General features: G+C 45.3%; 1 protein-coding gene across 4 annotated transcripts in view; it reads left to right on the forward strand.

Moving 5' to 3' along the window:
• Positions 1-1,500: 1,500 nt before the first annotated feature.
• The window catches only part of LOC309624391 (uncharacterized protein), a 37,646-nt gene continuing 24,750 nt past the window's right edge, over positions 1,501-14,396 (forward strand). For all 4 annotated transcript variants that reach the window (XM_082382565.1, XM_082382566.1, XM_082382567.1 and 1 more), the window contains exons 1-2: positions 1,501-9,859; positions 11,554-11,595. In XM_082382565.1, the coding sequence (XP_082238691.1) occupies positions 9,738-9,859; positions 11,554-11,595 (164 nt within the window). In that variant the 5' untranslated portion in view covers positions 1,501-9,737. The remainder of the gene's footprint in view (positions 9,860-11,553; positions 11,596-14,396) is intronic.

The following is a 14,396-nucleotide window of genomic DNA, read 5'->3' on the forward strand; positions in this document are numbered from 1 at the left end:
TCACTTCTCCAGCTCCCTCTGTCATTCCTACAAGATACTGGGAGGCCATTCTCCACGGCACTTCTACACATTTTACAACCGCTTTTGTCCAGACAGCCCTTTCCAGATTGTTTGCAAACATCCTTGGAAGCTAGAGATAATGTCTCTGTTTGGGTTGGAGGACAGTTTTGTTTCCTACCAGTGTAATAAAGGTACTGGCTTCCCCTGGGGCATAGGTGGGGCGGGGCGGTTAGCTAGCGGTTTCCTTAAAGGATTGGGAGGTTTCCTCAGCTGTGACGTGGGCAGCATCCACCCTGGCCGGCTCTGCATCGCCCCCTGAGGTTTGGGGGACAGGCGGATCTGATGCAAACGGGGCTGCCACCGCGCCATGAGTAATGAACTATCTATAGCTCTTTGGGCTGGTTGTTTCCTTGCTGCCTGTGAAATGAGGCAAGGCAGTAGACTAGCAGCTGTGCAGTCATTACTGTTCAGGCTTGTCCACCTGGATACAGACCCTCTATGGAGCTGCGGGCTTCCTCCTGGGAGTCAGACCCTCCCCATTTATTCAAGGGAGAATCTTCCTCCGTTCTCACACCTCCAAAACCTCTTCACGGTGGATGCCTCCGTTCCATTCTCTTGACTGTCATTCAGATGAGGTGTCAGGTTTGGGGGGGTGGTAGATTATTTATGTGTGTGCTCAGATTACCTAATTGGAATAGAAACTCTATTTGCATTTCTATATAGACTGAAGAAAGAATATGGAAAGCTTTCTGAGATGTCAGTAGCTTTGTAAATATCATACAACATTCAACTTGTAAATTGCAAAGCATAATGCACCATAAAAAGGGATGTTTTTGCTGATTCCAAATCTCTCCCTCCTGCATGGCTTCTCAGCTTTTCACCATAGGGATCGGCAGAACCTTTTACAGGTCAGAGGCTAAATGGTGTTTTTCAGCAGCAGCAAAGACAGGAAAGCGGGGAGTGATGTTCTCCACGGTGAACCTTGGAGGTGGCCTGGTGGATTGGTTCATAGAACACCATTCCACATGTTCTTGTACACAGGGGCAGGAGAAGCCTACTATTACTAGACTCCTGTGCAGCTAAGGTTCCTCAGACAGCTCACCTGGGTGACATCTCAGGGTGCAAGTAAGACCCTGGCTGAGGGCGAGAGGACTGCATCTTTCGGAAAGCACCACTGTGGACATTTTCAGTTCTTCTGGAACAGCTGTGATGGGGTTTCTGTGGTTTAATATCTGATGTCATGGGCATGGTTACTGCTCACCCATATAGCATCTTGGTAATAGTTAGAAAAAGATACCTATTGCTCCTCAAGCACTTTAATTCCTTCAGTAAATACACCTGGAACTAACATAATGTTATAGGTCAATTATACCTCAATAAGAAATGCTTAAAATTTGTCATTAGTATACTAATATATTAGAATCAGACACCTGCTGATTTTACCATCTGCTGAAAATTGTAGTAAACAAATCTAAGATGTCTATAATGTGAGTGGCAAGCCCTGGGGATTATAAACAGAATCCTGGTTAGAGATGTTTAGTGGCCTGTGGTGGCAATAGTGAGGTTATTTACAGGGGTGGTTCCCTAGGCCAAGGTGGCTTTTCTCCCTAGGGAGTGTGTATAAGTCTAGCTAATACCCTTTAATGAATCCCTTTCTGCATAAACTAGCTAGAGAGTGTTCTTGTCGGCCACTAACACTAATCAAGGCATACACAAAAGACAGAGAAGGTACCAGCAGTGAGGAAGGGAGGAAGAAAATCAAACGAGTCTTTGGGGTCTGTAGGGAGAAGAAGGGCCCTCTAGGAAGAAAACCAAAAATGGAGAAGTCAACTTCCACTTAACTGCTAGGAAGGCAGTGAATTCCTTGAAAAGAACTCATAATATACACATATAGGGAAGGGTTATCGGTTCAATACAGGAGAAGAAGTGCATTTATTTGAGAAATGAATTCACTAGAGATTTAAAAATCAGCAAAATATCCCTTCTTCAGATGCATCATACTTTGCAATGTACTAGTTGAACGCTTTTGACATAAATAAACATGTGATCCCATCGGTTTACCCCTGTGTTGGAAAGGAAGTAGCTGTCTGATCCACGCCACAAATGGATATGTGCTGATGAAACACAGATGCGGAGTCTGGAAGAATGTCCGTTAGAGGGCCCCCTGGGGGTGCGGGTTGGAGATCTGGGGGTGGCTTCTTTCCTCTCTTTACCAGCTTCCCTGCTGGTTTTCCTTCCTGTCGTGAAAAACCTCAGTTTAGAAATACTTAAGCCAGATTGCCTCATCTTCCTTTGCTAGCCACCCTCTAAGTCATCTTGTTGGTTCTCACACTTCTGGTCAAAACTAGGTGGGGAGAGGGGCTAAGTCCTTGATTTTGTCATTGATTTAAAGACTGTATCTCCACATACAGCAACATCGGCTACTTGCAGGTGGAAAAATATAGGTCCCCTAGAAGATGATAAATAAATCTTTGCCTTCACTTTCTCCCCCTCCTTGGATTTACCTCCTCTACCTCTGCACCATGGCTCTTCCTTCCCTTCCCACCTTTGCCCTCTCCCTCAGTTTGAATTCAGTCCCTCAGCTTCCTCTGCTTCTTTCCTGGATGGATCCAGGGCTTTGGGCCAGGAGAGTGCTGGGGAAAGGAATGGAGAGGCCTTGACAAGTCCTGCCCTCGGGACTGGAGGGAGGGATCCCAACCACTGACACTTCTGAGCTTAAGGGATCTTTAGGTTATTAGGTTAAGAAGCACATCTGCCTCATTTTGTTATTCTGATCTATTTTGTATTCAACCCCAGGAGGAAGAAGGGTAAAGGAGAAAAGTCTTTCCTGCTGCATAAAAAATATCGCAGATGCTAAGTGATGATTACAAAAGACAGCAAAGCAGGCCAAGAAATGTTATGGGGGGCGGGGTGCAGGCTGAGTGCATGTTCAGGGCAGGTGCTCGGGAGATAAAATTACAGAGAAGGAGGTTGTTGGTGCCATCCCCCCAGCCCTGCTGAGTAGGGCTGCGAGTTATTTCAAGCCAGTGGGAAAGAGAAAGAGTCTACACTATTTGTCTTTAAGAGGCACTTTATTTTCTTCCTTGCTTTGGAGAACGACACCCAGCTCTGCATGTCTGTGGGTGCCTTTTTCATGAAGTGTTACTGGGAGACTCAAAGTAAGGAAGAAAGATGGACGGGGCTGGTGTAGATTTTGCCTCTTCTGCAGCCATTCCCCCTCCTCTGGTAACAGCCCTGTGATTGTGTGTGGGAGCATCTTTCCTCATTCCCAGTCCACGCGGTCAGTGAGACTGACCCTCACTCGCCCCAGGGCCCCTACTGTAAGCAAGTGGTCACCGTGATTGTAATGGAATGTCCACGTGACTTGTTAGGATGGTGAGAGTCAACCCCAGGACGTTTGCTGTCACTTTCGTGAAAGAGGGGCTTGCTTTCTGCTGCAGGTGCTAAATGGCTAGGATATAATTCTGAAGTGGCTCCTGGCTTGTTTAGTGAAAGCGTGCCTGAGAAAGAGGTCAAGTAGAAGACATCCAGTTGTGTGATGAAGAGAGAAAGCTCTGAGGATGTTGTCTGAGCATCTGCAGCCAGCTGCAGCTGGAAACTGATGCTACCCCAAGACTTTGTAGTTATGTGCACCTGTAATTTTCCCCTTGCCCCTCTGTTTTCACCATTTTGCATTTGGGTTTCTGTCACTTGCAGCCAAAAGGGTCCTACCTAATACGAGAGGCTTCAGAAAGCTCAGGAAAGCGGCTTGTCGAGGTTACTGTGGGGCAGAACAAAATGAGTGTTATTGCTGTGCCATTGCCTCTTGTTATGCAGCTCTTGCAGAGGATGGAGCTTGCAGGCTTATTTCCAGGTCATATTTGACTCAGAGGACACAACTGCCTCTGAGAAAGATTGCCAGTCAGGAGTCAGCCGCCAGAACTCAGCTGAACAATCGACATGTTCAATTCTGTGCTGTTGTACAGCAGTGTTCTCTGAGGACCCTCCTGAACAGAAATGAATGTCATAAAGGTCCAACATGCGTTCGGAAAGCCAGAGGCTCCACTTACACCCATGTGCAAAGGAATAATTGTTCTCAGACCCTCTGGAAGAGACTGCTCTTGGCTCACTGACACGAGCTGATGTGAAAATGTTCCTTGAGTGGAAGGCAGCAGGAAGCAGCTGTGAAGGGGATGGGCAATTAGAAAGGAGAGGCCACTTCAATATTTCTTTGTTTGCCCTGCAACCATTAATCGAGTGCCTTCTATTGTGCTAGGGATAGAAACACTAATAAAAGACAAAGTTCGTACTCTCAGGAAGGTTGCAGGTGGGTCAGGGAGTCAGGAAAAAAAAAAATCGATAGATTAGTAATGTAATTCATGATACTTTAAATGGAAATAATAGAAGGGTGATGCCAACTCAGCAGCACCCTTCTCTTCCTCCTTAGTTCACAGAATCCCGATTTTGTTCTAGGAAGCAAGATGCTCAGGTAGGTGAGCCCTTCCCCAGGCTGAGGACGAGCCATGTTAGACCTAAGCCAGTGACTCTCAAATTCTGGGAGGCATCAGAATCACACTGCGGGCATTCAAAACTCAGAATCCTGGACCTCATCCCCAAAGTTTCTGATTGAGTAGGTCTAGGTGAGGCCCTAGAATTTATATTTCTAACAAGTTCCTGGGTGATGCAGATGCTGCTGGCCTGAGGACCACTTATCTAAATCAAATATGATTACTCGGTTCATCTGTTCTGGTGTTTGGTTTACAGTTGGGCACACCACCAAATCCTGGCCAACGAAGTAAAAGAGGAAGCCTATGGAGGACTTCCAGCAAGAATTTTTGCTTCTTCGGGAAAAGTACAACGGCAGGAGCCCTGCCCTTTGATCCCACTTGGAGTGGAGTTATGTGAGGAGATGCTGTGCGGAGCTGCTCTTATCATATTGTCACTGTGTGGACATGGCGGAACGACTTACAAAAATCCTGACCCAGAGCTGTGACATTGTTGAGGAGTTAAGCAAACCCTGGAACCACTCACCTTCAGACTCTTTGTTGTGTGAAGTGATTAAATGTTGTTATTCCTATTTCACTTAGAGCTGGAAGCATCCCAACTGATTCAGAGGCCACCAGTCTGAGCCTGCGTGGGATGGAGTATCAGGAAAGGCTTCCAGGAGGAGGTGACTCATTCTGGATCCCCAGCTCTTCAGGGAGAATGGTTCCCATTTGTGCTTCGGCAAAATGACAGATGATGACACTTTATGGACTCACTTTATAGAGTAACTTTTGAACTAGCTAAACTAGGAATGTTAAATTTATGAATGCCAAGAATTTATTTCGTGTATAAAATACTGCACGGGAACAGAGAATGAAGAAACCGTTAAATCTACCTGGGTGAAATTAAGGAAAAATTTGTGTAGGAAGTGATGTTTGGGCCAGGCCACTTTGAGCTGATACTGGGTGGGCAGAAAGTGTTGGGCTAGAGCCTGGTGTGTAGTGTGTACCCATACGTTTGTGGGGCTTAACTGATCTTAAGAACACATCATCCAGAGGAAATGGCACAGACGGTAGTCCAAGGACATGACAGAGTCTGGCGCCTCTGGGTAAGAGCACATACTTTGGTATGATGACCTAGAGGCAGTATGGGTTAGACTGTGCCATGATATAAAAAAAGTTGAACCTGCTGTATAAAAAAATAAATAAAATAAAATTCAAAAAAAAAAGTTGAAAAGCAATGGATTAAATTAGAAAGAAAAAAATCAACAATTAGATCAACCAAGAAAAAGAAAAGGGGTGGGGAGGGTAATATCCCAAGCCTCAAAGTCTTCTGAAACCCAACACTCTGAGCCTTCCCTGCCTCAAGAGGGGTACCTGAGGCAGTTCCTCCTTTGGAGTCGGAATTGCTTCATGCCTTACTTCTCACTTTACTATGCCAGTAACTACAATCTAAATACAGCTTGGCCTGGAGTGGAGCACGGTGGGGCGGAGAGGGTGTGAAATGAGCCGGGAAATGGTAATAGAAAATGATGAGATTTAAACAGATGAGATTGCTTCTAGCTGGAGGTGACCCGTGTAAGGGCTCCACTCACCCAGTCCCCACCCAAACACCGCAGCAGTGAGGGGAACAGTAGCGCTACACATTGGGTAATCCAGTGCTTATTTACATTTAAAAAAGTCCCAGAGATGTTTCTGAGAATGAATTGGAGGATGGTTAAACAAGGATGATGGAATATAGTGTTAGTTTGGGGCTGATATGAAGACATGAAGTAAAGCATTTGAGGCAAATGGGAGAAAAATGATTTAAAATGGTTTGAAAATGGACAAGATTTAGCAGCAGATTAGACATGGGAAGTGACAAAAAAGGAAAAGTCAAAGATGACTTCTAGTTCAGGGGATTAGGTGGATGATGGTCCCAATAACTGTAGGAAGGAACACAAAAGGAGGAGCAGATTTTGGTGGGAGAGGAAGATAAAGGGTTTTGTTTCCTTTTTTTTGCTGTTCACTGTGGCTTGTGGCATCTCAGTTCCCCGACCAGGGATTAAACCCTGGCCATGGCAGTGAAAGTGCGGAATCCTAACCACTTGGCCGCAAGGGAACTCCCTAAGGGTTTTGTTTCTGATGTGCTGAGTTTGGGATGCATGTATCATGGAAAGGTCAGAGGCCAAGAGACAGTGGAAACACAGTCTGGAGATCAGGTGACAATTCAGATGGTATAGATTTTGGAGTTTTCAGGATATGGATAGCAGAGAGAAAGAGCGTAGGGTGAGAATAGGGCCTGAGATAGAAGCAACATTTAATGGTGGAAGGTAACAAAGCAACTATAAAAGAACAGGTAGATCTAAAGGAAAAGTGAACATGGTAACCACACAGTTAGTATAGGGAGACGAGGGAGGATGTCTGAGCCACACAATCACTCCTTTCAATAGGGCAAACAAATTAAATATTGGTGATGGCTGGCCTAATGGTAATAATGTGCTATTCTTCATAGCACATTACCTAATACTCTTGACAGTGCTAAGGAATGTCGTTGAGCAAATGATGAATTTGCAGCATTTTACCTACTCATTTGCCTGATGATTCCTTAAAATCAGTGACTTGAACTTGCAAGATAATTGGATAGGTTGGGTTTGGGACCAAGGTCCAGAATGAAGTCACCTGTTGACTTCTGGATCCTTCTCTCTAGCTTCAGTTGCATGAAACTTCCCCTTCTTTGCCTAAATGTCACAAAATCCCTCTTCCCCTGAGTATCACAGGACAATTTTCAACCAGGTTCTTAAGTTGTAGATATGTTAAAAGAAATCGTGTCACATCATCCCCGTTGTTTTCTTCTCCCAGACCCATAACCTCAGTCTAATCCTGAGAAGACATCAGACAGACCCAAGTTCAGAAACATTCTACCAAATACCTGGGACTCTTGAACACTGTCAAAATCAAGAGAAACAAGAAAAGAAACAAAGAAAGACTGAGAACTGTTACAGACTGGAGGAGACTAAGGGGACATAGATGATGCAAAATGGGATCCTGGATTGGATCCTGGAACAGAAGAAATGATTTAGTAGGAAACCGTGAACGTCCAAATAAACGGTAATTGAGTTAATAGTACTGTACCAATGTTAATTTCTTATTTTTGAGAACTGTACCACAGTAATGTAAGATGTTAACACTGAGAAAGTGAAAAGAAAACCCATAATTTGATATATTAAAATAACTACGATATGGGGGTCACCCAGGTTCTGGTACTAGTCCTTTGATCTTATCTCGCGCCGTCTTTCCTTTGGTGCACTCTACCGCGGCCACCACGGCCTTCTTCCAGTTCTCAGGAAACGCTGAACCTGGCCCTACAGCAGGGGACTTGTGCTTGTCATTTCCTTTGTCTCGGAACGCTTCCTCTGCTTCTTTGCACGGCTGGCTCCTCTCCTTCAAGTCCCAGCTTATTGTCACCTTCAGCTTAATGTCCTCAAGGAAGGAGAGGTCTCCTTTGACCGCCTGTTCCATTAATCTCTGTCACAGCATCTTACGCATTTTTCCTCCTTGCCCTAATCACAATCTATAAGGTATTGATTTGTTACTGGTTTACTCCCTTCCAGAATGTTTGCTTCATGAGGGCAGAGACCTTGTCTGTCTTGCTGTCTGTTACATTCCCTGCCCCTAGCATGGTGCCTTTCCTGTAATAGTTGTTCAACAAATACTTGTTAAATGAATGCTGAAGGATAATTTTCCAAGAGTTAAAAACCTGACTCTCATTAAACATACAGTGAGCTTGTGTCAAGTATTTATTTAACTCACTCAGTGAAGGAAGCAGCAAAATAACAAAACCGGTCCAAGGAATACTCTAAGAACAGAGGTTTTTATAGAGTCAGGAGGTGTGCTGAGATAAGTTAGCTTGGTTAGAGGTAAATCTGGTTAATATCCTACGGGGCAATAAACTGTCATCTTTGGGGTTGTCTTTTCTGCTGAATAGGAATCATTTGTATCTCTAACAGAAGAAAACCTATAAATTAACAGGTAACTTCACAGAATCTAGACCTTAATCATAATAATTAACAAGTCAAACAAAAGTGCATTCTTTTTTTTTTTTTTTTACACTATTTTTTTTTTTTTTTTTTGGCCTCACGGCAGGAGGGATCTTAATTCCCTGACCAGGGATCGAACCCGTGTCCCTGCAGAGGAAGCGCCAAGTCTTAACCATTGGACCTCCAGGAAAGTCCCAAAGGTACATTCTTTAGAGAAATACTGCTTAGGTAGGTCAGTTAGGCAACACTCCAGCATGACATTGAAAAGATATGCAATTATCTTTTCCCCTTAATTCTAAGTTTTGTACAATGCAAAAAAAACCCCACCAAATGAATGAACAAATGTTGCAATTGAAAGGGGGAGGGCTCAGTCAGTTGGGGAACAAGGCACTAAACATCTGTTTCATCATGTCCTCCCGAAAGCCATCATCATTTGATCCAGCATCCAAGAGTCAGCCAGTGTTTCACATTCTCTGTGAAGTCTGCCTAAAGTTTTCTCTCATCGCCTGTCAGGCAAACTAAGGTACTCAGTCCTTGCTATTAAGATGGTGGTTGTTATTGAGGCCCTAGATTTTTTTCCTATGATGTGTTTAGCCCTGGTTCATGCCAAGACACACTGCTCCCGTTGTAATCCTGGTTTCCCAGCTCATATTTTTGTTTTGTGGATATACATGAGACACTCTCTGGGGAGTCCCAGAAATAATTGAGGTGGGGTAGGGAGGAGACTTTGAAGGTGGGAGCCCCGTCCCTGCCATCAACAGATGAGGGCTGGGCAGGGGTCAGGACAATGTAAGCAGAAATGTAAAGATGACCTCGTTCATATCCCACCCAATGAAACCAGCTGCACACTGGTTAGACAAGTATCAGAGCTGTTTCCTCACAGCTCTCTCGGTCCCATGAGACGCTACTCTGAGAAACAGGTCCAGAGGCTAACCTCACACGTGTATCTTTCTCTGGTTTTAGAATTGACTTTATTGGGGGGGTGGTCTAACAATTTTAGGGACCAAAGTCCTGAGCATTGAACCAGGGACTATCCTGAGAAGAAATCAACTCCAAGGCAAATAATGACTCAACTTAAGCTGAAAACAGTCCCCTTAGTACCTCAGAAGGGACCTTGTGGCAAGGGGCATCTTGCCAGGAAATTGACTCAAAACAAATCTCTAGCAGCCCAGAGGTGCTGGAGGAGAGTTTCAGAAACAGTCAGCACGGAGAGGACTGTGCAACAGCTTACAGGAATTGCCTCACTCACGCTTTGATGTTCATCCTCTGCAGAGCTCTGCCCATCTCTGTGGCTTCAAAACAGCACACAGGAAGCAGAGCCAGTTACATCAGGAGGAGACCTTGGAGACCTGCTATTGCACCTCTTTCATTGTACAGGTAAGGAAGCCAAGGCACAGAGAGAGTAAAGGATTTGCCCAAAGCTACACAGCAGAGACCTGTGAGCAGAACCTGGATGTTTTGTTTCATAGTTAAAGTATTTCCAATCCATGGTATCCTATATATTATTTAGGTAGAACGTGTGGCGACCACATGCATTTGCTTTCTTGCTCATATATCTCTATTCCTGGTGCAGAGCTCAAGCATCAAGCAACAAACAGTGGGAAGAGATAGACGTGGCCCCCATGTACGGGAACAGCATGTGACAGTGTGTCAGCACAGACATAATTTAAAGCAGTGCCATGGCAACCGGCATTCACTCTGGCCCCAGACGGCACTGCGCGCTCCGGAGTGTAATTGAAAATGGCTTCTCACGTGCTGAGAGGAGTGCTCCAGGTTCTGTTTCCCCTGCAGTGAGTGACTCTAAAATAGACCAAGTGCTGAGCTCAGAAACAGGACCCGTCCAGCTTCTTTACCAAGGGTTGGGGGGTTTCTCACAGAAGAAATAAACTCAGCAGCCTTGCGAATCCCCAAGAATCACTGTGTCTGGCAGTATGGTTTTGCTTCCTTTTAGAGACAATTTCAAAGTATGTTCCTGGAACAACAATGTTCCAAAGAGATGCCCTAGATATGAGGGACAGGTAACGGGGAGGGACACCATCGCTGGTATCTTCCTTACACACTGAAGGTTCTGCTGCTACCCACCCCCCACCAAAAAAAAAATCATAAACCAGAGCAGCAGACCAGGAGAAGTCTGAACTGAGTTAAACTTCATCAGTAGGATTGATTATATAGGCCATAGTACTGAGATGCTGACACCTCTTTCTTGATTTTAACTTGAATTCTCATGTAATCTGTCAGTGGAACTCCTGAAACAGATCATTTGGCATCCCCCAATATATGATCTCCCTTCTTTTTCTGAGTTTCTAATTGGGCACATTGGAATAAAGACTTCCAGCTTCCCTGACACGTAAGCATGGCCTTGTGACCAGTTCTGACTATTGCTCTGCGAGTGGAAGTGTGGCTTTCCAGGTCCCTCATCTTGGGACCTGCCCCTCTTCTCTTTGGCTGGTTTTCCATTGCAGTGGTGACAAACCACGTGGGCCATGAGGATGAGGGCAACACCACAAGAATGGCGGAGCAATCAGACATACTTTAATGATAATTCAAAAATATTGCTACTTATTTGATCACTACTAAAAAAAAAAAAAATTAAGTGGGAGGTACCCAATGTGCTAGGTAGGTGAAGCTTGGTTCTGGGCAAAGCTCTTGAACCCAAACTGCCCTACCAGCCCTCTCTCTCTATATGTACTTAAATTCTTTCTGTATTAGCAGCGGAACCAATATCCTATAACGCCCTTACCAAAACTTCCAATGCTCATGCTGAAAGTATTATTTAGGATGCTTTGGGCTATAAGTATCGATAACATCCAATCTTGCTGAAAAGTAGCTTAAGAACACAGGAATTTAAAAAATGATGTCATTTCACAAGAAATCCAGAGATAGGGAGTTCCCAGGGTTGTTTCATTAGCTTAAGAACACAGGAATTTAAAAAATGATGTCATTTCACAAGAAATCCAGAGGTAGGGAGTTCCCAGGGTTGTTTCATTGTTAAGTTGCTGTTGACAAACTGCTGCTATGACAAATTATCACACACTTGGTGGCTTAAAACAACCAAACTTATTCTCTTACAGCTCTGGAGGCCAGAAGTCTGAAATCAGTTTCACTGGATTAAGGTCAGTTGGCAGGGCTGGTTTTTTTCTGGAGGCTTTAGGGGAGAATCTGTTTCCTTGCCTTCTTTAGCTTCTGGAGGCCTTCTGCTTTCCTCGGCTCATGGCCCCTGCCTTGAATCACTCCACCTCTTGCTTTCTATTTCTGTACTCAAATCTCCCTCCGCCTTCCTCTTTTATGGACCCTTGTGATTGCCTTTAGGGCCCACCCAGATAATTCAGGATAACCTCTTCATCTCAAAATCCGTAACTTAATCACACCTGCAAAGTCCTTTTCCTTACATAAGGTAAGATGTACAAGTTCAAGTACAAGTAGGATCTTCAAGGCATCCTACTTGCACGCTCAGTCTGCCACAGCTGTTAAGCGGCCAGGCTCTTTTCATTTTCCTCCTCTGCCATTCTCAGTGTTTTGGTGCCATCTCCCTTCATGGTTTTAAAATCACTTTGGGTTCCAGGCGTCACATCCGCACCAGGCCTTGTCTCCAGCAGCAAGGCAGGAGTCTTCCCGTCCTGCCTCTTCCGTTATTAAGGAGGACCTGCTTTCTCAGAGCTTCTCAGGAGAAGCCACAGCAGGTCCCAAGACTAGGTCACCTGCCTGTGATCTAGCTGCAAACGAGCCTGATAATTTGCTGGCCTGGCATGTTTAACATCTACAGCAGGACATGGATGAATGACATCAATTCATCCATGAGGGAGAATGACAACTAGGGAGGCAACTACTCACTCTTGAAGGTCCTGCACGGGATTCCACAAGCATGAGCATCACCAAAGAGCCCTTGTCTCTGGGCAGCCGTGAAAAGCACATGTGCTGAGAAGATAATCATGTTTACTGTATTTACAAAAGAATATTCTCTTTAACCGTCAACCATGAATGGAAGAAAAGATGTTTAATATTTGTGTGTGTGTGTGTGTGTGTGTGTGTGTGCGTGCATATATGCAAAGCACAAACATAATGTCTAACAGTTTTGGTCACTAAACACAAGGATAATGTGTGACAGTCAAGTTGTCCTTTTATTGATTCAACCAACGTTTGAATCACCTTCTCTGTGCCAGACTTCTCCATCAAGGGCTGAAGTTACAAATATGAATAAAAAAAGATCCCTGGGGCTTCCCTGGTGGCGCAGTGGTTGAGAATCTGCCTGCCAATGCAGGGGACACGGGTTCGAGCCCTGGTCTGGGAAGATCCCACGTGCCGCGGAGCAACTGGGCCCGTGAGCCACAACTACTGAGCCTGCGCGTCTGGAGCCTGTGCTCCGCAACAAGAGAGGCCGCGATAGTGAGAGGCCCGCGCACCGCGATGAAGAGTGGTCCCCGCTCGCCACAACTAGAGAAAGCCCTTGCACAGAAACGAAGACCCAACCCAGCAAAAATAAACAAACAAATAAATTTATAAAGTTCCTACCAAAATTCTAAAAAAAAAAGAAAGATCCTTGGTGTCAAGGAGGTCCTGGATCATTGTGAGAGAGACAGACAATCTAAGTGAAGGAATGGCATAGCTCTGATGGAGACAGAAGATGCTGGGGTGATGCACAATGATGCTTTGTGGAACCCAAGTGTTGTCAAACTTCAACAAGTATGGAAGCAGGAACTGAAGTATCAGGAGCCAGGACTGGCAGATCATGTCTCACTTTCCCATTTCATGGTTTCTTCCCTCCACGCCTTCTTTCCCTTTCTCTTTCTCTGTCCAGCCACCTTACAACTAATGGGCCCCCCTACAGTGGGCTGTCCCACTATAGTGTGGTAAGGTCATACTATACTATAGATGCTACAGCCAAAGCAGGAGGCTTGAAAGGCACCCACAGGTACCTCTCAGAGATGATGAAAGGGAAGAGGAAGTGGAGGGCAGGCAGAGGCAGGGGTTGTCATCTGAGTCACTTAAGTTAGCTGTCTGTACCCACTTTCAGGCAGCTCGTTCCACTTCTTTGAGCCTGGAAAAGAGTGAACAAAGGCCTTGCTGGGTTTGGAGGAGGAAGGAGCCGTCCACTGCTCTCTCTAGGGGGCACCAGCAGAGGCTGCCATGCAGAGGCTCAGGGCCAGTGGAGAGACGGGGGCCGGCACAGAGCCAGAGCCTGTGGTTTTTTTTTTTGGATCCAGTAGGAAAAGTTCCTGCCCAGAAATAACAGAGACTGGAGAGTGTGTGTGGGATTTTCTCTTACCCTCAGCACGTCTCTACCTCCATCCTGGCCTCACTTAGGAAGGAGGAGGCTGGAGTACTGTTGCTGCTAGCAGGCCACTGTTATTTCTGGAGCTTGTGTACAAGTTTCACTTCCAGGACCAATTACAAGGCAAATGCTTTTAGTAGGAATTAGTCTTTTGTGGGTAGACATTTCAGGTTGCAAAGGCTCTGAATCTTTAGGAAAGCTGACTTTTGTCACTGGAGAAGGTGAGAGGGGTAGAAATGGGGACACCATCATAGCTCTGATTAGCTGGCATTTCTCCCAAAAGCTAACATGTATTTCACCTCAACTTCATTAAAAATGATGTTGGTGAGAATACTTGGGTAGAGTAGATGAGAAAACTTGTTTTGTTTTAACGCGGAAACATTGCCCCCTTTCTCTGCAGTCAGGAGTACCTCAGGCCCGCCTTACCTGGGAAGGAATTCACTGGGTCTCCTTTCCCCTCTAGGGAGGGAAGATGAAGCCCTGTGTTTTTAAAAACTGGCTTCTCCCTGCCCTGGGGGGAGAAGCGCTGTTTCTAGCTGTTGTTTAGGATCTTTATTTGAAGGGGTTATGGAGGTCGCTCCTGCTGGGGTGTTAAAGGCAATTTTGAGGAGAATGAAAGAAGGAAAGAAAGAAAGAAAGAAAGGG

Source organism: Balaenoptera borealis (genome assembly GCF_965194805.1).
Source record: "Balaenoptera borealis genome assembly, chromosome: 2".
Lineage (NCBI taxonomy): Eukaryota > Metazoa > Chordata > Mammalia > Artiodactyla > Balaenopteridae > Balaenoptera > Balaenoptera borealis.